Source organism: Oratosquilla oratoria, chromosome 24 (assembly GCF_046742065.1).
Source record: "Oratosquilla oratoria isolate Oo_2021 chromosome 24, ASM4674206v1, whole genome shotgun sequence".
Classification (NCBI taxonomy): Eukaryota; Metazoa; Arthropoda; class Malacostraca; order Stomatopoda; family Squillidae; genus Oratosquilla; species Oratosquilla oratoria.
In genome coordinates, this window is record NC_134800.1 from 35,139,379 (window position 1) to 35,165,890 (window position 26,512).

At 38.2% G+C, this 26,512-nt stretch overlaps 2 protein-coding genes across 2 annotated transcripts in view; one reads left to right on the forward strand and one right to left on the reverse strand.

Annotated features, from left to right (window-relative positions):
• The window catches only part of Cul3 (cullin 3), a gene marked incomplete at its 3' end in the record, with an annotated part of 111,512 nt that extends 100,501 nt beyond the window's left edge, over positions 1 to 11,011 (reverse strand). The window contains 1 exon segment of the mRNA XM_076207899.1: positions 10,668 to 11,011. Within this exon segment, the coding sequence (XP_076064014.1) occupies positions 10,668 to 10,730 (63 nt within the window).
• A 178-nt stretch (positions 11,012 to 11,189) lies between these two features.
• The window catches only part of LOC143038554 (propionyl-CoA carboxylase beta chain, mitochondrial-like), a 42,147-nt gene continuing 26,824 nt past the window's right edge, over positions 11,190 to 26,512 (forward strand). Inside the window, exons 1-4 of the mRNA XM_076207901.1 lie at positions 11,190 to 11,405; positions 16,529 to 16,642; positions 17,201 to 17,326; positions 17,767 to 17,913. Coding sequence (XP_076064016.1) covers positions 11,208 to 11,405; positions 16,529 to 16,642; positions 17,201 to 17,326; positions 17,767 to 17,913 — 585 coding nt within the window. The 5' untranslated portion in view covers positions 11,190 to 11,207. The remainder of the gene's footprint in view (positions 11,406 to 16,528; positions 16,643 to 17,200; positions 17,327 to 17,766; positions 17,914 to 26,512) is intronic.

Consider the following 26,512-nt stretch of genomic DNA (forward strand, 5'->3'; position numbering starts at 1 on the left):
GAAATTAATACAATCCAGTGACCCTAGTTCTCCCTTTCAGAAGTCCTACAGCCCCCTAGAAACCAGCTGGTTCTGTTCATCAGTCACTCAGTGAAGAGATTTTGTGTTGCTATCTAACAAAAGTGAGTATAGGGCATCACAGCATAAGGTGCTCTAGTTCCATTTAAGGCAACTGGAGTCTTGCCAGGCTAATCTAGTGTTGGCATGATTTTTGTGCAGGGTAGTGACCTGTATGTTGGTGCAAGTCTTCCTTGTAATGGGAGAGATTCCTCTGCTGGGTTGATTTCTACAGAAGTTTGGCGAAGTGTAAAATTTAGCAATCCATTGTTGTGTGTTTGTTTTATGATATGAGTGTATTTTTGCATGAGCAGACCCTGGGTTGCTAAGGGTAAGGTTCTTGTAATTCTCTGAATAGAACACTGCTAGGTACAGTGGTTTTTCTTGAATCCATGGTGGTTGGGACAAGTATGTATATCTGATCTGATTCTTGTGATCAGCCTTTCCATTAGTCTGGATAACGTGGATAGTAGTGAGATTAGTTTCTATGGTGTTGTTTTTGTTTTTTATACTGATTGCATAAAATATGTACTTAACACCCTATTCAAGGCTAACAAGTTATCTAATCACAAGAACAACTGAGGTGTTTTTTAAGGGGGGGGGAGTAGCATTTTGATGAATTAATATAATTAAGTTACATGATAGGGCTCATCAAAAAGATGAAAAAAAAAATTAAGTATAAATTTTATTTTTACTCAAAATTGGTGAACAAAATGCATAGCCATTTTCATAATTTTGCTTTAAGTTTTTTGCAGATGTTGTCCAGTTTTTGAGAATTGTTTAAAGGGACAGCAAACCCTACAGCAGCCCTGGGTGGCACAAATGATAAACACACCAGTGCTATTCAGCCTAACTGTTTACATGTAGAAACCAAAATACTACCCAAAATTCAATGAGTACCACATACCAAAATCATTCCAAAACACCATGTACCTGGATGCTAACATCACACTGAAAACACAGAGCACATTTGCTAGACACCAATATGTTGAATTCAGGTCTGTAATATTACACCATGAAATCTTGATCTGACTGAGGGCACCTAGCCTACGTAGCCACAGAAATTCACTGATGCACAGACAGTCAAGCAGTCCGATTCAAGTTCACTGAAAACAGTATGGTACTCTTCCCTGGCAACTGATAATAATGCAAGAGTTTGATACTGTATATCTAATATGTCTCCCTGTGGAGGGACCAAAGTGATGGAAGGCACAAACCCTGAAGAATAACCATCCACCAGCCCCAAGGGTAGTATCTAGGCTCCAGAACATGCCAATGTTCACTCATCCTTTCATAACATAGACATAGACATAGAAGGGTCCCAGAAGAGGCTATTAAGCCTGTGACTCCGGCTCTAAATGACTTAAACTTAGGTCATCTGGGGTCTAGTGGTCACTGTGGTCTAGGTGTTTGTTATTTATTTGAGCTGTGTAATCGAATATTTGATCTTGATGTTTCCATACACTATCCAATCTCTTTTCAAAACTCACAACTGAATTTGCATTCACAACATGATCAGGAAGACTATTCCAGTTGTTCACAACACGACTGCAGAAAGTGAATTTCCTGATGTCCAATCTTGGGCGCTGCTTGTAGATCCTCTTGGTGTGTCCCCGAGTCACTGAACCGGCAAGTTCAATAAATAATCCCCTGCTCACTTCACTATCATATAAATTGTTCACAATTTTAAAGGTTTCTATCATCTCCCCTCTTGATCTACGGTATGATAGTGTAGGAAGGTCTAATTTCCTCAATCGTTCAGGGTAAGGCAAATCCTTCAGGCTAGGGACCAACTTTGTTGCTCTTCTTTGAACTGCTTCCACAGCCTCAATGTCCTTTTTCTTGTATGGACACCATACCTGATTAGCGTATTCCAAATGTGGTCGGACTAGCGCAGTGTATAATGACTTGAATATGGTCTCGTTCGATGTTACTAAAGTTCTTCTTATTAGCCCAACTAGTCTATTTGCCTTATTGATTTTCTCAGCCAAGTGTGCTGTGAACTTTAGCTCATCATCAATTACAACTCCCAGATCCTTCTCTACTTTGATTCTTGTCAATTCTTCTTCCATAGAATATATCCTATTGTCCACATTTGATTTCCCGATTCTCATCACACAGCACTTCTTGGGATGAAATCTCATCAGCCACTTCTCTGACCAGCTTCTCATCCTCACGAGATCTTCTTGCAATTTCCCACAGTCCTGGCTTTCATGAATCCTCCTGAATACTTTGGTGTCGTCTGCATACAAGAATAATTCGCTGTCGATTACAGAATCTGGCAAGTCATTAATATATCAAACAAACAGTAGCGGACCCAACACAGATCCCTGAGGTACACCGCTGACCACGTCCTTCCATTCTGACTCAACTCCATTGACAATCACTCTTTGTTTTCTATCATTGAGAAAGTCTGCTATCCATGACAAAATGTTTCCTCTGATGTTATAACTCTTGATCTTCTCAACTAGCCTTCTGTGGGGGACAGTGTCGAAGGCCTTCATGAAATCGCAGTATGCAACATCGACAGCTCCTCCTTCATCTAAAATCTGAGTCCATCTGTCCAAGACCGTGATCATTTGTAGTACCGTCGAACGCCCCTCCACAAATCCATACTGTTTGTTACTAATCAGCTTATTGCCCTTGAGATGTTCCAGAATCCTTTTCCTAATTATTGATTCCAATAACTTGCATATGACACATGTTAAGCTAACTGGTCTATAATTACCTGGGTGGCTTCTGTCACCTTTTTTGTATATTGCCGAGATGTTCGCTAGTTTCCAATCTATGGGTAGTCTTTCGCTCAAAAGTGATAGATTAAAGATCTTACAAAGCGGATATGCAATTACATCTTTCGTCTCTTTCAGAATTCGAGGATGAAGCCGTTCCGGCCCAGGGGATTTATTCCTTTGTAGTTTATCTATAACACTGATAATATCCTTGCTAGAGAATTCAATCTGTGATAACATTGGAATATCCTTGACCTCCACCTCTGGTATTAACCCTTCTGGTTCCTTGGTAAACACTGAGCTAAAAAAGTCTGCAAGTACTGTTGCCTTTTCATTGTCATCTTTAGTTTTAGAAGTTTTATTCAAATCTTTATACAGATTACATATACTGACAGAAGCTTTTGTTTTTGACTGGACATACTTCCAAAATATCTTTGGGTTAGACTTGACGTTTTGCGCAATAGTCTTCTCCACGTTCTTAACAGAAGACCTAGTTTCAGCTCTTACCTGATTATTAATCCGTCTGTATTCCTCATATAACTTGTCATACTCGCCCTGATTAATTTCTCTACCTTCCCTCATTTTTTTCAATAGCATCCAAAATCTTTGTTTTTTTTTAAATCTTTGCCCACAGCTTTCTATTCATTGGCAAATTATGATTTGTTCTCTTCCTTAATTCCCCACTGTTTTTAAGTTCTCTCCTTGGAATACATCTGTCTATTGACTCTTGTAGTTTACTTTTAAATCTGCACCACATGTCCTCGATATCATCGGTATCCAAATACTCATCCCAATTAATATTCAACATTCCGTTTAGCTTGCAATAATCCGCCTTTTCAAAAAGATACACAAGTCCCTTACAATTTTTTACCTGTGGTTCCATGTTGCATCTGAAAATTACACATCCATGATCACTCCTACCAAGTGGATTTCTGATCTCAATATCCTCCACGATCATGTTGTCATCAGTAATAATCAAGTCAAGTATGTTGCCTGCATCTGAACCTCTGAATCTAGTAATTCCGGCGACATGTTGTATAAAGTAGCAATCTCACATTTTCTCAATAAACCTTAGACTTAGGTCATCATCACCAGTTTTGCAGGTCATGTTCTTCCACTCTATATTTGGTAAATTAAGATCTCCCACTATTACTATATGTTTGATGTTGTAGTCTGCCATTTCTTGCATCAGTGACATAATTTTCCCATTGTTTTCTGCCTCACTATTCGGACTTCGATATATAGACACAATTAACACATCCCCTACACCCGTTTTTCCTTTAATTTTTGCTGCAATATATTCAGTAGCTTCCTCCTTGAATTCCACAATGTCATACTGAACACCTTTTTCTATGTACAGCAACATTCCCCTACCAACCTCCGCCTTTGCCAAAATTTTGCCAAATATTTCATACCTCTCTATAGCATACTCTACTATGTCTCTTTCAAACCTAAAATTCTTTGGCTTAACTTCTTGTACTGCAATTACTTGGGGAGGTACTAGCTCTCCACTTAAAATAGTCCTTAGTTCGTTAATCTTATCATAGGAAAACACATCAACATTACAAAATAACACTTTAACATTTTTAACCCAATTTGTCGATTCTTCATTAGCACTAGTGTTTTTAGACGCTTCAACATATTTGCTTACATATCTATCCGGCCTTCTCCCGTGTCCCCACAGCTCACTGTTTCTGTTCTTGCAACTCCTTCTGAAGCTCTGCTCGTTGCCTCTCTTCTCTTCACCTTCAACAGGTATCTTTTCCACGGGCTTCCTCTTATCACATAGAAGTTTCCCGAAGCTGCTTCTTCTTCGTTCTTCTTTTGGGCCTCCTCTTTCAGCTCTTTTTCTCTCTTCCGTTCCTCCTTGGTCATGTCATGTGACACTCCTACTTTCCTGAAAATTCCTGTATTGGCATCTTTAAGTTTATACAGATTCCTCATTATTCTATCTTTCAGACCACCTCTAAGAGAGATCAGTATGGGTCTAGATTTTCCAGATTCTGATTCTCCTTCATACCTGCCTAGCCTTCTTATCTCTTCAATATCACTATCATAACAAGTTAAGCCTATTTCACTGCACAAATTGGTAAACACAAGCCTGTCATGGCGAATCTTCTCGGACCTAATCGCTAGATCCATGCCTCCTACCATTTCCTCAGGGACTCCATAAATGACAAGGTTATCCTTCCTGTCCATTCTACCCTGGACTTCTCTTGTCGCCTTTTCCAGTATTGTCTTGTCATCATACCCAGTACCTGCTCTGCCATCGCATTTTTGCAAAATGTCACTGTATGAATTAGCAAAGTCTTCTTTCACTTTTGTAGATACCACCTCCCTCACTTCTTTCTGCCACTTCCCTTGTCCTTCAGTCATTTTCCTTTCCACTAGTTTACAAATCTCATTATACATCTCGCCTCTGAATTCCTGGAGCTCCTTCTTCACTACAATGTCTACTTCTGACTTGATTTCAATATTCACATTTTGGTTTATCTTAACAATATCTTCCGTCACTTCACTGAATTTTTCATTGGTCCTAACTTCCAAGGCATCCATATGTTTTTCAACCTCATCTTGTCTCTTTGATATGGAGGTAATCTGTTTAACAAATTTACCAACTACAGCATTACATTTTGAACAATACCAGTGGATAGATCCCTCTTCGTTCCTCTTCAAAAATTCATACACAGGTTCACATATACCCTCACACATTATGTGGTGCCACATGTCACATAAATTACATTCCAGTACATGATCATCATCACTAATCTGGCCTTTGCAATTTGGGCAGACCTCTTTGTTGTCAAACTTGTCTTCCGCATGACCGCCGACGCCATCTTGTATCCCTTCAGTCCGCTGACAGCCGTTCCCTCCAACTGCCCCGTCCCTATCTTGTCCAGTTTCCATACTTGAAGCTCTTGTTTTCACTGTCCTAGCTGTTGTAGGCACTCTTTCACTGTCCTAGCTGTTGTAGGCACTCTTGATGCACTCATATTTGTTATCAATTAGTATTCAGCACTCAATTTGGTTTCCAGAGACAAAAACAGGTAAGATAACGGACGGAACAACTGGAGCAACGATTAAACTGTATGTAAACGATATTGCCACTGAAATTATGAGTGTAGATGTGAGCTGCTACGGTGCTGAACTCTCGTATTATCTTAATTGTACTCAGTTCATCGAGATCTCTGAATAACGACGTAGAAGATAACTTACCCGTAGGAGTTTTCGTTAAAATCTCTGCGGTAGCCGATATGACGTCATGTCGTTTATTGTAGCACTAATTCCTGGTAAGCTTACATCTATATTTTAATCTATTTCCTCCCTTCTCTTCCTTCCTCTTGCCAACTTCTCAACTGGCTTTCATATAAGTCTTAATTTGTCAAGACTATGCAAGAGGGTATAAGTGTATACATGCATAAATAACCGGAAAATAAATACCAATGTCGGAGCTAATTCTGGACACGTCTTCTCGTCTTGGATGCAGCCTGTGTAACAATTTAACAATTTCCATCCTATTCTTTCCTTGCTTTTTCTGTTAAGAACAGCAGCACACCAGTATCTACATGTCAACAACAGTGAAATAAACACAGGCCTCAACAGCTATCATCAAGGTTCAAGACCTATTACATATGCATACACCCCTCTCCAAAGCAGCAACTGCCACTCACGAGTCCCATCTACCTGAGGCCAGACAGTCTAGAGAACAACAAAAACAACTCATGAGTCCACTTAGAATAAACCACACTCATCAACACTAAGCAATACACGACAAATCCTGGATGGCACTTTTCATCTTTATTCTGGATGTTTCCAGACTATTTCATTCATAACCATGGCAACCCAAACTTTTAGTGTTTAAATACAAATTAGACCCATTTTGTAAAGTGATGTCCCCTTGGGTGTAGAAACTTGTTTGAAATGCGAGAGGAGTTACACACAAGAGGACATCAGTACAAATATATACAAGAAGAGACTATCCTCAACATCTGCAAATATAAATTTACATATAGAACATTAGATCACTGGAATAACTTCTAAGGGCACATTATCACAGCACCTGACATAGTGACAAAAATGTCTTGATAAACACCGGCAAAATTTAGAAATTATTGATGACACATAGAAATATTCAAAGCTAGAGTCACAGGCCATTGGGTATCTTCTAAAACTTCTCTATATAAGTCTATGTGATCATTTGTTGTCAACAAGTACGAGATTTGCAAGTGTCACAATGACACAGGTGGGCTGAAAAAGTTTTAGTTCCTTCTACACTGTCACACATCAGTTATATAAGACTGCCTACTATTAATGAGAACAAAACTTGTAAAGTATAATAGTTTAGGGTTGTGATACTTAAAATCCTATAGTACAATATCCTCTAAACTAAAATGTCTGGCATCTTCAACAACTTTCTGAAAAGCATGTAACCATACCAAGAAATTTTTAGTCATTCATTATTATTTTGCCCCTTTAGAATGGAGAAGCCCTCCTCTAAACCAAATAGAATCTGATAGTAGCTAGTACTAAATTTGCAAAATGTGTCACTAAGTCACTTTCTTTTAAGGAGAGTTACTTACACTACTACTGGATTGATGTCCCTCAGCTCAACTGAATTAAGAGTATCATGTAAAACCTATATATACATTACTAGAATGTAGGGGATTTTATAATAACAATAACAGTTGTACCAGGTTCATTGGTGATGATCCCTCAGTTCAATAATTTAGTTCTACAGCATTCATATTTCTGACACCAGTCATAAATCTGTCAATTTATACCAATATCACATTTGTATCAATTTTCAATTTTGGTGTCAATTTTCTACCATACCACAACAATCTTAGCAATCTTATCCTGAAGGGCCTTGTATTTCTTTTTGCTTCTTTTTCCACTGTCCTAATTTCTGTTTCTTTGTTATTTGTATGATCTAAGTCCATTAATAATACTGTAACACCTCTCCAGTAGGAATGTTATATAAGGCCTTTGTTGATTTTAATTCTTGGGGTGTTTTACTTGCAACTACTGTTCCTGAATTGTTGATTGTTGCTATTTCCTTTTTATATACTGGATATTTGATAACACTTGCCTTGTGTATCTGCAGTTATTATGTATAGCTTGTATCTTTGCTTTACTTGCCTTACATTCAGAATGTTTTTGAGTTCCTTGCACATCTCTGCTCATCAGTACATTTTTAAGTAAACCTTGACATCTAAAACACTGAAAGACACTACAAGTGTACTATATTTCATTTCTTCTATATATAGTCTACACTGTGTCACCCTTATATAATCTAGTATAGGTTTCAAGAACTGCTTGTAGACAATGGTTTGAGTTTCCTTCTGCTGACCAAAACCCATGCATATTCATTTTGTTGTTTATCTAACTCTCAGGTTCTTGATGTGTGGGATGAAGGATAAAAGAACATAAAAAGTGATGCCTAGAATTTTAGGGCCCTTTCTGAATGGAAGCATTTGGCCATTCAATTTTTCTTATTTCTTTTTCATAGTTGTTTAGGGTTGAGCAAGGTTAATGATGACATCAGAGGGTGGGCTTCCATTCTAGATAATATCTGAACCACTGTTCTAGTTGGTCTAAGTAAATATGGGTGCTATACTATCATATTATCATCAGGTCATACATTATGTGTCTGAGAACTTTATCAATTGCTTTGTCTATTGCCATCATAACTGTTTTTCTATGGTGATGGTGCTTTCTTGTTAAATACCTCCAGCACTCGTTGAATGATGACTGTATTGGAAAGGCCCTGCTTGAATCCATGTTAGTTTGGGGAGGTGGGTTGATAACCATGTTTCTTTCTGCAACCAGACTCACCATCCGTTTGCATATGGCAGATAGTGACATGATTTGTCAGTCTTAGCCTCTCATATATTACTTATTTCAGGGTTATAGTGTTAGTAGAACTTATAAATTAGATCTTGCTGCCATTCACCGAGTCACTGAAAATTAAATTCCATCAATTCTTTTAAACTGATCCACTAGTGGTGACCCTGCAAGATGGACAGGGGAATCATCTACCTACCAACATCTTAAAACCTCGTGAACTCCACCACCTTCAACTTTATTTCCTCCAACTTTAGGTGATCTGACAAGTGACGACTACACTACTGAGATTTAGATTTTTTTTTTACATACTCATTCCATTTGTGTATATATATTATCACTCTAGAGTATATCATTATGTTTATTTGGTATTTCTGAACATCACTTCATGTAATAGTACCATTTATTGCAAAAGAATCACAGCATATCATTTTCCCTGTGCTGGCTCCCTGCATACCCCCACATTTGATAAACACATTTTGTGTCAGTTGCCATTTCATCTTTACTCCATCCACTCCTTTTCCCCTGCTTCATTTTTCTGATCTCTTTAAACAGAACAAGTTCCTCCTCTTCAGCAGATTTCTCCAAACAGGTTAGGGCTTTCATAACTTCAACTTGTTTTCATTTGTTCACTTGTTCCCTGCTCTGTAGGAAAGAAGAAATCTTGACACTTTGAGGCACTTCTTGTTACAACTACTGTATCAGAGTAACTGGATAATCTCAAGTTTCTTATGTATGGTTCTCCAAAGCTCTAAAAGCTAATTGTGACCAATTAATATAAAAATTTATAGACACTATATCCCAAAATGTCTATGAATGTACAGGTTTCCAAACACATCCATCTTCATCAAGCCACACCCACTCAAACAAATTTGTTCTGGCTAATGCCAAGTGATTTTATTCAGTTTAAAGGGACCACTGGGACCAAATGGTATATATACTTGTCTTGACTGAACTCTTGACAACTCATTCAGATCTAAAATATCAAATTTTTCACACCCTACGATTTTGCTCCCTTATCCCATACAACTGATCAAACTGTATATAATTCTGGGTTCTGTTATCCCTACTGCTATATAATCTTATTCAGTTAAGGCAAACCACTACATATGAAAGTAATTAATTTGAAAATAAAAGATTAGGTGAAATTATATACCACTAAAACTATTTTGATTCTGAATTAAAGAATAAATAAATATATAGTAAGAATAATGATTTTAGTCTTAAGCATCACTGACTAGAAACCCACCGATGAATCCAAGACAAATTGTTGACTGTTTTCTGTTTAGTTAGTAGTGTGGGTCTGTTCCTAAGTCATCAATTGGTGTGAGAAAAAGGGAAGGAGCAGTTGCCAGCTGTCAGTTTACTTTATGTGAAAACTTGAGGAGAGATGGGCAAAACTGTCATCATGGTAAACACTACACTTTTTTTGGCTCCACTAAAAATGGTTCCATATTTAGGACTGAACATATATATTGACAAAGTTCCATGCATATTTGGAAATAATCATAACTCATGTGTAGCTATGAACCAACCCTCTACCACTACCTTCTCATATGTATCAACACAAATGTCAAAAGGAGAATATCCTGTAGATATGTCTAAATTCATTCAAGACCAATGTAAACATGGAGTGGTTTTGATATTCTTCTACTGCTATCTTACAGCTTATAAATGCTGAAAAACCTTGATTTGTCCCACAGTTACAGAATTTATATTTGTCTTTCTAATCTGCATTTCAAGTGATACCAAACAGTCTCCCTATATGGCCTTGATACCTCCCTCAACCATGGACTGACTATGACTATCCTAATCACTTGGAGTATATCAGACTTATAGAATAGTGTACGGCTATCAAAAGCACACTATATTCTACAATAACAGGATTATATTGAAAATAGCACACATGTTTACTTCACAAGGTATAAAGACTAAATATTATTCACAATATAAACTGACTACTTTCATAGGCGAATGCAACCTTGGCCCAGTCCAAAGTTTCCATGGGGCAACGGATAAGAATAAATTAACTCTTACTGGAAATGCGCGTATCCTCATCTTATGATTTTCTTTCTTATTGCCAGTCTTGATGCTACTCATCTCGAATGGTGAAGTTTCCGTGCAGGGGAAAAAATATGACACTTTAGTCAAATCGCATCGAGCCGACAGTCCATCGACACAATCACTCTCTGCTTAACGTGACACCAGCAATTTTGCAGGGTATGCACCGGATTTGTTCACAAATTGATATTTTCACTTCAAAAATATTTTGGACTTGTCTACGACCCATGAGTAAGTAGCACTAAATTCCATCACTGTATCTAGACTTCTACTTAACAATGGTCAGACATATTTGTTGATGTACAACTTTCACGTTGGGCAAAGGAAACTAGTTCCAATTTTACTTATCCATTAATTATCTAAGTGAAATTAGAATGTATGAAATCATGAAAAGAGAAAATATTTAAATAAATTTATATATCAAATTCATGTACTATAACTTTGAGAGTATATCAAAATAGGCGTAGGAATACCTAAATTTGGATTCATACTACCCGTGACGTCATTAACGTAAACATGGCGTTTTGTATAGGACGGCTTGTAAATGTAGTAGGCAGTCGTGTTTGCCCATCCAGTTTTATATACAGTAACAGTCATGGGAAAAGATGGTGTTCAATTGCACACACACTGGCAGTCAGACAGGAGATTAATAAAAAGCGCGAAAGTGCTCTCTTAGGTGGAGGCTTGAAGCGCATTGAAAATCAGCACAAGAAGGTATGTATGCAGACGACGTGAACAGCTGATTCTGTATAAATTTATATCTAAACGATCTCTTATTCTCTATTAACATAATAGTATTTATTAATGGATATTTTCTTTAATCTATTATTGTTTATACCACTCAACTTCACGGTTGTTTCTTGTATTTATAGTCATTGGGTGACTTATGTAATAAAATTAGATGCTGTATTCTCGTTCTGGCTCCTGTAAAGAACTTATTATCTTATAGTTAAAGCTCTTCTTGTTTAAAACTAAAATGAAACCTATTAGGTTAAGGGTTTTTAATTGTTTGGTCCCTGTCTTATTGTTTCTATATTCATAGTGTAAGGAATTGTTTTAGTGTTGTCCTGTTGCCAGTCTCGTTCAAGGATTGTATGTATTCTCACTACCTCAGGCATGCCTGGTAAACTTGTCTTCTTATTCGATGTCTTGTTCATAATGACAATCTTTTGTCATATTTTATATTTATCATTGTTAATTATCAGTTCTAAATCGTGATATCTCTCAAATAGGAATGTTATTATTTTTTATTATTATTGTTCAGTTGGTATTATCCCAGTATCAAGGAAACACATTTTTCACTTAAGTTTTAGCTTATCTAATCAAGTTAATCTTTTTTTTTCTATGGAATGGTTAAATTAGGTTTGGTGAGGTTAGGATATATTATGTTAGGAGCTATTGAACAATGTAAATTTCATGTTCAATACATATGATTCTGTGATTCTGGAATTTTATCTATCTGTAAAGTCAATTATGAGTATGTCTTGGGGCACAATTCTCATACATTTTCACTCTTATCATTGTATTGGACTATGGTTTGAATATTCAACACTTGAGTCCTGAGTCTTGTCTTTACATAATCATTGTACAGAGATATAAGTGCAGCTGTATAGAGAGATCTTTGTGAGGACTCTAGGACTATTGTCAGCTGCTGTGGAGCTACAGGTTCTTCTCTCGGTGAAACTCAAAGTAATAGTTATTAATAACACTGTTATTTTTTATATTATTATCATTAGCATTATTATTATACCCTTAGAACTATTATTCTCCTCTCTCTTTTGCTCTCTCTATTGTTATCTTCCTCTTGTACTTTTTTGCTCTCTTTCCCTCTCCTCCCTTCTCTCTCTCTCTCTCTCTCCCTCTCTCCTTCTCCCCCTTCTCTCTCTCTCTCTCTCTCTCTCTCTCTCTCTCTCTCTCTCTCTCTCTCTCTCTCTCTCTCTCTCTCTCTCTTTTCCCCTCTCTCTCCCTCTTCCCCTTCTCTCTCTCTCTCCCTCTTCCCCTTCTCTCTCTCTCTCCCTCTTCCCCTTCTCTCTCTCTCTCTTTCTCCCTCTCCCCCATCTCTCTCTCTCTCTTTCTCCCTCTCCCCCATCTCTCTCTTCCTCTCTCCCTCCCTCCCTCTCCTCCTCTTTTTCTCTCTCTCTCTCTATATATATATATAAATATATATATATATATTTGTATATATATATGTGTATATTGTGAGCTACAAAAATGTATGACATACCAAATCAGTAGCACTCCAGTGTGCATTTGCTTCAGGAGGTTATATTTATTTCTGCAAGTATGATACCCATAGTCTAGGATAGGTCATGTCAAAATATGTTTAAGAGAAGTCATACTTTATCTCCTTGTCTTCTAGTAATTCATATCCTGTTATCATGTATTGTTGGCATTGGCTTCTACAATTGCCACATGAACAGATGACTTTAAGTGAGTTGATGTCATAATTTCCAGATGCCCCTCTCATTCATATTCTCTAACAGTCACACCAATGTGGAACTTTGTTGTAAGGATTTTAGCACCAGTATTCACAGTCTTGAATGTATTTGTGTTCAGGATTTATAACCATTATATATTTTTTTGTCATTTAGCCAACCACATTCCTATGTAATGCTTTTGTGTTGTACTGTGATGATGGACTGATAGATACCAACATAATTTGTAAACAGATTAAGTGCACTCCTGGTTATTCACTAAGTAGTTTATATAGATAAGAAACAAGACAGAAACTGAAGCAAATCTTGGGAGCACACCATTATGATTTTAGAAGCTCCGCCACTGGGACTCGAACCCTTGGCTGTGCAACCACTTACCTTGAGGCAGGGACACTATATCCTACACCATGACAATCATTCCTTTTAACAATAGTCATGGTGTGGGGGATAACATCTTTGCCTTGGGGGAAATGGTTGCACAGGCATGGGTTCAAGTCCCAGTAGCAGAACTTCTAAATTCATTTGTCATGCATGCACACACCATTATGTACATAAAGTCATTTGGAAAAGATTCCTATTGAACATATGGTATGGTCCCTAATGTTTAAGAACTTATTTATCCACTTTTCTACCCTGCTTTGTCTCCCCACAGCTTTAAGTTCAAAGATTAAGCAATCGTCTGATACCTTATCAGTTGTCTTTTCACAATCAAAATGATTCACATCAACACATTTTTGTCTATCCACTCCATTTTCATTTTTTTTTTTTTTTCCCTTTTCAGCCATGATGGACATTGCTAAAAAAAAATACATAATTAAAACTATAATGATTTTTTACATACATATACCAAAGGCATTTTCCCTGTACACTGGGGGGTAGCCAAAAAGAAAAAGGCATAGAAACCACTCCCATCCATTCCATTTCCTATATATTCCACTCCCCTCCACCCTCCTCCCTCCCTCTTGTCTTGGCACCTCCTGGATGACGGATCATCCCTGCATCTTGTCCACTACCCTGGGTCAGAAGCACTGTCGCAAGACACAGCACATCCAAAGCAAGGCCGCTTCATAAATTCAGCAACCCCCCACCCCACCCTCCTCCGTCACCTCATGCAGAAAAGGAGAAGACGGGGAGAAATCCCTTCGGGCTGTGTCAAATTTTTTCTCCTACGTACTTCCTCACCCCCACCTCTCACCCACTCCCCCTCATGCATCACAGCATCATCCATACGCAACCCTTCTCCATTCATCCCTATCTTCTGTCCTCTCCCATCCTTCCTCCACAGACATTCCTCTCTTTTGTAATGCCCCTTTCACCCCATCCATCCATCTCATCCTAGGATGCCCCCTCATATTCACTCTTTCCACCTCTGCCATTCACACTTCTTTTACTAATCTTTCTTTACTCATTCTTTCTATGTATCCAAACCATCCCAATACTCTTTCATCAACCCTATCTCCCAGTTCCCTTTCCACCCCTGTTCTCCTCCTCACCTCATTTCTTACTCTATCTAGCCTAATAACCCCTGTCATACTTCTCAGACACCTCATCTCAAACACATTCAAACTCCTTCTCTCTTCCTCACCTATGTTCCATGTTTCTGCCCTGTACTGTGCTGTTGACACAATCACTCCTTCATATAACCTCCTCTTGGCATCCATTCCCACATGTCTATTTCTCATTACACTTTTTACTCCACCAAGGCATTTACTCGCTTCTCTCAATCTACATTCTACCTCCACCCCCACTCCTCCCTTTCCTGCCACATTTGCACCCAAGTATCTAACACTATCCACTTCCTCCAGTAGTTCACCCTTTATGCTCACTTCCAGCCTGCTGTCACTCTCTCCCCTTATACATCTCATCACCTTACTTTTGCTCACATTTATCTTCAGCTTCCTTCTTTCACACACCTTCTCAAACTCTGTCACTAACTTCCTCAATCCCTCCTCTGATCCTGCTACAAGCGCAGTGTCATCAGCAAACAACAACTGCCTCACCTCCCACTTTTCTCCATTTTCTTTAACCATCTCGCATCACCCCATCCATGTAAATATTGAACAGCCAGGGCGACATAACACATCCCTGATGAAGTCCCACCTTTACCTCAAACCATTCACTCTCCATTTTTAATCCTAACACAAGCTCTATTACTCTCGTAAAAACTCTTGACTGCTCTTAACAGCTTTCCTCCTATCCCATATATCTGCAGTACCTCCCACAGTGCCTTGCTGTCTACCCAGTTGTAAGCCTTTTCCAGATCCATAAAAGCCCAAAAAACATCATTACCTTTTCCTATAGCTTTCTCACATATCTGTCTTACCACAAAAATCAGATCTACACAACCCCTACCTGTCCTAAACCCACACTATTCCTCACCAATTACTCCCTCTGTTCCTCACCAATTACTCCCTCTGTTCCTCTCCTAATCCTCTCAATCAAGACCCTCCCATAAGCCTTGTCAACTACACTCAACAAGCTGATCCCTCTGAAACTACTACACTCACACTTGTCCCCCTTTCCCTTGTAAAGCAGAACTATACAGGCACTCCTCCATTCCTCCGGCACTCTACCCTCTCTCTTAACTTCTCTTTTAACTACATTTAAATTGAGAAACCACACTGATAAGTGAGACTAGACTATAATTCAACATTGGTCTTGATTTCAGTTTACACACTGTAGACTCAAGTTTTATATCCACCTGTGACTGGTGGAAGTTTGGGCATATAGGTAAAGGTGACTGATTCACTGATAGCTAAATGTTTCTTGGGGTAAGCTAATCACTTCAGTCAAGTTCAGAAACTTAAAGAGAGGGTAGATACAGGAAGCAAAATGCTGACCCCAGAAGTAGCTACTAGAAGAGTAAATTTTTACCACTATGAAGTGTAAAAGAATAAGAACAATCATGGAGGAGCTACAGCTTCAATTAGAAAATAACGTAGAACATTCTATCTCCAGATATTATTGAACTTTGTTTTTAGTATATGAATGTTGTTTTGAGCCAATCAATGGTGCTTAACCCCTTCCATACGGTGCCGCACACGTAGGCGTCATGGGGAGCGAGTGTATTCGCGAGGCTGCCATATCGGCGTCTTGATTATATTTATTGTAGTCGCCCCTCCATAATGACATTCTTTCTAATTCCTTTGTAATCGCATTTTCTATGGTTATCAAAATTCACGGGTGAAGAGAGAACGATCGATATAAGCGGTGACTATATTTTATGATGCGAGTATTATTACGACACGTCGTACGGCTGGCATTGGCTGCTGCCACCGAGATCTAAGTCCATGACGCCTACGTGTGCGGCACCGTATGGAAGGGGTTAAATATTTTCAATGGTATCATTAGTAACATTGCATTTGTAAGAAGATTAAAAACTAATGTTTATTGCATTTACAGGGCAAGTTGACTGCACGGGAGAGGATAGAACTTCTTTGCGATGAAGAGAGTTTCGTTGAATATGACATGTTTGCAGAACACACATGCACAGATTTTGGCATGGAGAAACAGAAGGTAAGTGAAATTAAACAAGTTATTGTTGTAACTACCAAAATGTTATACTGAGCACTGACATGTTTACCTAGTTGGAGTGCTACAGGGAGAACATAATCCCATAGTATCCCACTTCTTTCTACATCTAACTCAAACCAAAGTTTACATGACCTGTCTCTTATATTTACATCTGCTGTCCATACCCTCTTTGTGTTCTTATTATTAGGACTGAGTGAGTTTTTGACTTCCCCATCTTTATCATCTATTGCAGAGATAGAATGGGAAAGGTTTAATGAAATGGTACTATTGTTAGATAAGAAATAGGGTCCTTAGCATGGTTTAAATAGGAAAGGCAAAAGGGATACATGTGATGGGAATGAAATGGGTAAGGATGTTCCTCTCCCATGTTACCTCACTTTGCAGGTAACAGTTGATTAGTTGGAAAAATGGATTTATTTTTTATATGTTTATATATATATATATATATATATATATATATATATATATATATATATATATATATATATATATATATATAATTTGTAGAATTGACATTTACTATTTGCTATTCTTAACCAGTTCCCTGGAGACTCTGTTGTGACTGGCCAAGGGATGATCCATGGCAGGTTATGTTATGTCTTCAGTCAAGATTTTACCGTATTTGGAGGCTCACTTTCATCAATACATGCCAAAAAAATTTGCAAGGTAAGTATTTATTATTATTTGTAGTGACATAATAAGCTATCACATTTTGAATGTATGCCCAAAAGTATTCAGATATAACAAAAGCTCTTTAATCCAGTCTAAATAGAACAAAGGTGCTCATGGATATCTGTAATATCATACTTTAAGGTGGTGTTGAATTAATTGCCCAATCTGTTGCCCTAGTTCTCTTTTGGAGGAAACCAGCCACTGCCATCAGTTCAGGTTTTAACTTATTCATTAAAGAGGTTTTGCATTGCTGTCTGGTATGAGTGAGTGAGGGACAGTGTACTATTAGATATTTAGTGTCTTCTACATTGTGATTGCATCTTGGACTGACTGATTGATTTAACTATGTGCTCATAGTCCATTCATCAAGTCTAATGTGGTATAAGCATTATTATCAATACTTTTACCACAATGATTTTTAAACTGTTACTCAGATTATGGACCAAGCCATGTTAGTTGGAGCTCCAGTTATTGGCCTCAATGACTCTGGAGGTGCACGTATCCAGGAAGGTGTTGAGTCTCTTGCTGGTTATGCTGATATCTTCCAGCGAAATGTGATGGCATCAGGTGTTATCCCCCAGGTATTCTACAGTTTCTTCAAATATTATAAGTTATAAGATGAAATATTTTATATATAGATACATGTACCAAAAAACCCTCACCCTGGTCTGCTACCATCCAACCCCCATCCAAAAGCTTACTCATTGCCCCTTAGGCACACATTAAACAACCTCACAAGCCAGTCCATTATGACTGCTCCTCCTTTCATAAGACATTCCATGTGACACCTATCTAATCCAGGTGCCTTGCCAACTTTAATTTTTTTCAAAGCTTTTCAAAGCTCTTTATCTCCTTACCTGTTGCCCTATCATGTCTTCTTCTAACACAGCCATTTTCCAGGCATCTCCAACTGCCACAGTCAAGCCCTCCCTAACTTCCACATTCAACAAATCACTGAAATAGTCTCCCCATCTTCCCCGTACCACTTTCACTTCCATTAATATCTGTCTGTCTGCACCCTTCTCCTCTTTACTTGACTTATCCTTTAGTCACTCATTTTATTTCTTTCCAAAACATCTTTTTATTGTTTTCAAAATTCTGTTAAAAATCTACCCTTTATATCTTTTCTCTTAGCTTTTTCTTCTTTCTTTTGTCCATCTCATAAGTTTTCCTTGTTTTACTTTGCAATAAATTTTCATATGCTCACTTAATATATATGTATATATATATATATATATATAAATATATATATATATATATATATATATATACATATACCAAAGGCTTTTTCCCTCTACATGGGGGGGTAGCCAAAAAGAAAAAGGCATAGAAACCACTCCCACCCATTCCATTTCCTATATATTCCACTCCCCTCCACCCTCCTCCCTCCCTCTTATCTTGGCGCCTCCTGGATGACGGGTCATTCCTGCATCCTGTCCACTGCCCTGGGTCAGAAACAGTGTCGCAAGACACAGCACATCCACACCAAGGCCACCTCATAAATTCGGTCAACCTCCCCTCTCCGTCCCCTCATGCAGAAAAGGAGAAGCCGGGGAGAAATCCCTTCGGGCTGCGTCAATTTTTTTTCTCATACATAATTCCTCACCCCCCATCCCCCACCCACTCCCCCTCATGCATCACAGCATCATCTATACACAACCCTTCTCCATTCATCCCTATCTTCTGTCCTCTCCCGTCCTTCCTCCACAGACATTCCTCTCTTTTGTAATGCCCATTTCACCCCCATCCATCCATCTCATCCTAGGACGCCCCCTCATATTCACTCCTTCCACCTCTGCCATTCACACTTCTTTTACTAATCGTTCTTCATTCATTCTTTCCATGTGTCCAAACCATCCTAATACTCTTTCATCAACCCTATCTCCCAGTTCCCTTTCCACCCGTTCTCCTCCTCACCTCCTCATTTCTCACTCTATCTAGCCTAGTAACCCCTATCATACTTCTCAGACACCTCATCTCAAACACATTTAAACTCTTTCTCTCTTCCTCTCTCATGTTCCATGTTTCTACCCCTTTAATGCTGTTGACACAATCACTCCTTCATATAACCTCCTCTTACCATCCATTCCCAGATGTCTATTTCTCATTACACTTTTCAATCCACCAAGGCATTTACAACCACTCCTCGTTTAACGACGACAATTGGGACCAGCGCGCCATCGTTAAGCGAAAGTGTATACATATACGTTGTACTGTATATACAATGTCCAACAATACATGTATCTTTATTTTTGTGTATTTCCCTCTTTTATACAGTACATTAAAGCTTTATTTACTGTTTATTTATGGTGGTTATGTTCACGAAATTACCGTATATGACCAAATCCGCGTATGCTGACATTCCATATTGAATACCGGGGTATTTTTTTTAGTTTCGACCATGGACGCAATATAGCAATAGAAAATTAATTATTAATTTTGTAAATTAAAATGTATCAACGTAATATGCAATTTTGTGGGCGGAAATGAAAGTAAAAAATACCATGCTACAAGAAAATATGCTAATGAACGAAGTCAGTAGCATAGGATCAGGACACCATCTTGTCGTCTGCCAACGTCTCTCACGACGACGACAACGAGGACGAGCCGGATGACATTTAATTTGCAGGTAATGATTTATCAAACACAGGTTAGGTTAGGCGAATTTATCATCCTTTCATTTCCTCGACATCGGCATCTATCATAACAAACATGGTGTACCATTCGTCCGACATGACTTCGTTACTTACGAAATTTGTTTTAGCACCTTTTTTTTATTTCCGCTCACAAAATTGCATATTACGTTGATACATTATAATTTACAAAATTAATAATTAATTTTCTATTGCTATATTGCGCCCATGGTCGAAACTAAAAATTTACCACTACCGGTATATATTGTACCCCAGGTAGTTTTTGCAGCTTGCAGGATGGTAATGTAGACCTAAGCTTCAGAACACTTTACCTCACAGCTAATATCCACCATACAAGTTCATTTATAACATAATGGAGTTTGGAAAAAGCAAAAACAGAATAACAGAATATCAGGAAAATATACAATTGGAACCAAGGAAGTAAAGAAAGTAGGATCTGAAAAAGACTTGGGAGTTATTATCACAAACGACTTGTCCCATGATACACAGATTAACAAAATTGTCGGGGAGACTTACAACTTGCTAAGATCAATAAAAGTGGCTTTTGCTTACCTGGATGAAGACATGATAAAACAAATATTGGTTACATTGATAAGGCCTAGACTAGAGTATGCGGCGACATTGTGGTCCCCCAGTACCAAAAAGAACATAAAGAAAATAGAAAGAATCCAAAGAGCAGCTATAAAAATGGCACCTGCACTTGCAAACCTATCATACGAGGAGAGATTGGCTAAAGTGGAGCTACCGACACTGGAGCAAAGAAGAGAGAGAGGAGACCTACTGACCATCTACAGAATCATGAAAGGCACAGAGATACTTGATAGAGAAGAATTACTAAACTGGGACAAGAGAAACACAAGAGGACATGGAAGGAACTTAAGAAAACATAGCTATAAAAGAGAACTGAAGAAAAACAGTTTTCCACATAGAGTTTTAGACACTTGGAACAAACTGGATAATGAAATAGTAAGCGCAAAAACCATTCACGAGTTTAAAAGCAAACTAGACACTGAGAGATACAATGGCGAGACAACACGAGCATAGCTCCCCTTCCCGCAAAATACAACTAGGTAAAATACAAATTTGCCTCAGCCAACTTAATTATCGTACACGACGTCGTAACTTCGGGAGATTTAAGTTAAACGAATATTGATCTGTCATAAAGCCCGTTGTTACTCCGAGTTGTCGTTAAACGAGTAGGTCGTTAAACGAGGAGTGGGTGTACTCACTTCTCTCAATCTACATTCTACCTCCACCTCCACACCTCCCTTTCCTGCCACAATCATACCCAAGTATCTAAAACTATCCACTTCCTCCAGTCTTTCACCCTTAACCCCTTCCATACGGTGCCGCATACGTAGGTGTCATGAGGAGCAAGTGGATACGCGAGGCTGCCATATCGGCGTCTTGATTATTTTTATTGTAGTTGCCCCTCCGTAATGACATACTCTCTAAACTGTCTGTAATCACATTTTCTATGGTTATCAAAATTCACGGGTGAAAGAGAGAACGATCGAAATAAGCGGTGACTATATTTTATGATGCGAGTATTATTACGACACGTCGTACGGCTGGCATCGGCTGCTGCCCGCGAGATTTAAGGCCCGTACTGAAGAGGTTAATGCTCACCTCCAGCCTGCTGTCACTCTCTCCTCTTGTACATCTCATCACCTTACTTTTACCCACATTTCTCTTCAGCTTCCTTCTTTCACACACCTTCTCAAACTCTGTCACTAACTTCCTCAATCCCTCCTCTGATCCTACAAGCGCAATGTCATCAGCAAGCAAACAACTGGCTCACCTCCCACTTTTCTCCATTTTCTTTAATCATCTCCAACCCCTGACCCACTACCCTTGCATTCAACCTCTCGCACCACCCCATCCATGTAAAGATTGAACAGCCAGGGCGACATAACACATCCCTGATGAAGCCCCACCTTTACCTCAAACCATTCACTCTCTCCATTTTTAGTCCTAACACAAGCTCAATTACTCTCGTAAAAACTCTTGACTGCTCTTAACAGCTTTCCTCCTATCCCATATATCTGCAGTACCTCCCACAGTGCCTTCCTGTCTACCCAGTTGTAAGCCTTTTCCAGATCCATAAAAGCCCAAAAAACATCATTACCTTTTCCTATAGCTTTCTCACATATCTGTCTTACCACAAAAATCAGATCTACGCAACTCCTACCTGTCCTAAACCCACAGTGTTCCTCACCAATTACTCCCTCTGTTCCTCTCCTAATCCTCTCAATCAAGACCCTCCCATAAGCCTTCCCAACTACACTCAACAAGCTGATCCCTCTGAAACTACTACACTCACACTTGTCCCCCTTTCCCTTGTAAAGCAGAACTATACAGGCACTCCACCCTCTCTCAAACAAACATTAAATATATATATATATATATATATATATATATGCAAAAATAATCACAAAAATGCGTGACTAAGTGATCATGCAGAAACCACATGGAAATAAAGTTCAGAATACTAAAAGTTTTCATCTATTACGACATCCTCAGAGTACAAGAAAGAGAAATAGAACACAATATTTATACAGAAATATGAAATCTGGGGAAGGTTGCAGCCCCACAAAACCTTCAGACTATATACATACAAACATATTCATATACACATGGAAATAATGATAGTAGTAATTAAACAATAAAACAGCAATGACAAAAGAGCACAACCATGTGGCAGAAAAGTCCACAGGGACATCTGGCAAAATTAGGAGTCATGGTACTGCTTTATTATCCTATTAATGATGAAATGATCTAGTTTAAATAAACCTAAACTCAAATTGATGTTATCAAAATTGCTCTTTATAAAACTGGATTCAATCATTTTCCTTTTTATATATATATAAAATTACAAACAAATTTTTTTTTAACATTGTCCCAGTCAGTGCTATGGTTTGTGTCCCTTCCATGGACAAATACCCCACCAGACATTTGGCCTGTCCTTGTACTATATCTATGTTGATTCATCCTTATATTTAATTCTTTACCAGTTTGGCCAATGTAACAGGAGCTACAGTGTTTACAGGGAATACTATAGACACATCCTACATTATTGCAAGGGGAATTTTTAATGAGGAGTTCTTTGATGGTACTGTTTTTGAAAATAACATTGATATTGAACTCCTTAAGGATGCAAGGAAGTCTTACAAGATTTTCATGAAAGGGAAGAACTAAAGGTTTTGTGTGGCTGTAACCTTCCCCAGTTTTCTTATTTCTGTATGAATATTGTGTTCTATTTCTCTATGTTCTATTTCTCTATTTCTCTATATTCTATATGTATATATATATGTATATATATGTATATATATATATATGTATGTGTATATTCACTTGGTCTTTGGATCACGTGTTCGACTCGTGATCGACAGCTATTTCCCTCCTGGAAGAGAGCTCAGAGCTCGTAGGTCCGATCTATGGGTAATGCTATGACCTTGCACACACACACACCCCCAACTCCCCGCCCACGAGAGTTGGAGTAACACCCCTCAGCGCTGCGATACTGATATTATTTCAGCCCCGGGCGAGGGTCGAACCCGGACCTCCGTAGTGGCAGGCCAGAGCTCTAACCACAGCGCCATGAGAGGTGTGTATGTATATATATGTGTATATGTATATGTATATATATGTGTATATGTATATATATGTGTATATGTATCTATATATGTATATATATGTATATATATTCTGTTAAAAATGACAGCAAAAGAATTATTTTTAACAGAATATGCATCAGAGAGAATCTCCTGCCACGCTTCACCAATATATATATATATATATATATATATGTGTGTGTGTGTGTGTGTATAAATATATATGTATGTTTATATATATATATATGTGTGTGTATGTGTGTATATATATATATATATATATATATATAATATGTGTGTGTGTGCAGATATATGGGATAGTAGGAAAGCTGTTAAGAGCAGTCGAGTTTTTACAAGAGTAGTAAACCATGGGGTGGAAAGGGAGTTGGGAGATAGGGTTGATGAAAGAGTATTAGGATGGTTTGGACACATGGAAAGAATGAGTGAAGAAAGACTAGTAAAGGAGGTATGGAAGGCAGATGTGGAGGGAGTGAACATGAGGGGACATCATAGGATGAGATGGATGGATGGGGTGAAGGGGGCTTTGGGGAAGAGGGGAATGTCTGTTGAGGAAGGACGGGAGAGGACAGAAGACGGGTGAATGGAGAATGGTTGCATATGGAAGATGTTGTGATGCATGAGGTGGAATGGACAGGGGGTGAGGTAGTGTGTGTGAGCAAAATTTTGACGCAGCCCGAAGGGATTTCTCCCGTCCTCTCCTTTATATGGGGGGACGCCGATTTAATGAAGCGGCCTTGCTGTGGATGTGCTGTTTCTTGCGACACTGCTTCTGACCCAGGGCAGTGGACAGGGTGCAGGGATGACCCGTCATCTAGGAGGTGCTAAGATGGGAGGGAGGGTGGAGGGGTGTGGAGTGGTTTCAGGGATGGAATGGGTGGGAATGATTTTATGCCTTTTCCTTTTTGGCTACCTCCCTAGTAAGGGGGAAGAAGCCTTGGTGTATGTATGTATGTATGTATTTCTCTTTCAAAGGATTACAAAGGCGGAGCATACCGACAGGAGACCTTTTGATCCATATCTAGGTTGGATGCAAAAAAAAATCATATTAATAATAAAATAATAAATAAAAACTATAATAATGTAAATAACAAATAAAATATATAAATAAATGCATAGGTATAGTTAAATAATAAACAAACAGGTAAATAGTAAATAATAATAAATTGACATATAACTAATAATAAATGAAAATCAGACAGACAAAAGATAACAAAACAAAAACAAATAATATAAGATAAATTATAATCATTACAGCATCTTACTTAGGTATTTATCTAAATAATTCTTAAAGCTTCGAACTGAACTACATTGCACTACCTGTGCAGGAAGTTTATTCCATTCATTAACTACACTGTTTGCAAAGTTGTTTCTACCCACTTCCAAATTGAATCTATTTCCGGACATTTTGAGACCATTGTTTCTTGTCTGATTCTCATTCAATGTGAAAATTTTGTCACTTTTGATGTTGTCAATTCCCTTTAGAATCTTAAAGACCTGTATCAAGTCACCTCTGAGTCTACGCTTTTTTAGGGAAAACGGATTCATGTGTTTTAGTTGATTTTCGTATGATTTATTTTTGATATTCAGAATCAGTTTTGTGGCTCGCCGTTGTACTTTTTCCAGTCTGTCAATGTCTTTAATGAAATTCGGTGACCATACGGAAACAGCATATTCCAAATGTGGACGAACTAACGATTTATATAGCTTGTTAATGAGTGATGGACTTTTGAAATCAAAAGATCACGCAATCAGTCCTAGAATCTTATTTGCTTTCTCAGAGGCTGAAATACACTGCTTGGATGATTTGAGGTCGTTACTGATATTTACGCCGAGATCTTTTTCACTATCCACTTTTGTTAACGAATTTCCAAATAACTTGTAATCGTACTTACTGTTATTTTTACCTATGTGCATTACCTTGCATTTACTTGTGTTAAATTTCATTAGCCACTTTTCAGACCATTGCTGTAATTGATCTAAATCTTCTTGAATATCTAATTGGTTTGAGTGATCATTTGCCACTCCGCACAGTTTTGTATCATCAGCAAATTTGGAAACAGTAGATTTTAGTCCATGGTCTATATCATTTGTATATACTATGAATAGAAGTGGCCCAAGAACGGAACCCTGAGGAACTCCACTTGTAACATTTTTCCATCTAGAAGTTTTTCCATTTAAAACAACTCTCTGTTTTCGACCATTCAACCAATTACTAGTCCAACTTAATAGGCTACCACTTATTCCGTGTAAAGCTAAATTAGTACTTAGTCTTTCGTGTGGGATGGTATCAAAAGCTTTTGCAAAGTCTGGATATATTAAATCTATATTGTTTCTTTTGTCATAATTCGAGATAACTGTGTTGTAGAATTCGAGTAAGTTAGTCACGCAAGAACATTTCCGTCTGAAACCATGCTGGCTATCATTTATCAAACGGTTACTTTCTAAATGATGTTCGATAGCATCTGTGATGATAGTTTCCATTATTTTTCCTACAATTGAAGTCAAACTTTGAGGATGTTGTAATAGATGAAAACGTTTAGCATTCCGAACTTTATTTCCCCGTGGTTTCTGCAAATGACAGGAACAAGTGGAGAAGCAAAATTAAAGTGGGGACGGACCTCTTTGAAGAGAATAGAAGAGCCAACCTTAGCTAAATGACAGCAACGGGCAGAAAGAACAAATCAACCACAACCACCTCCCACGATTCAGTGCAATCAATGCCCTCGATTGTTCAGGGCAAGAATTGGTCTTATGAGCCATAAGAAGGCTCACCACCCTAATAATAACTAACCTATTATGACCCCTTCCTCTATCTAACCTTCTATTGGGACTGGAAACTATGATACTCGGATACGAGTACATGCCGACGATATATCTACATACTGCACTTA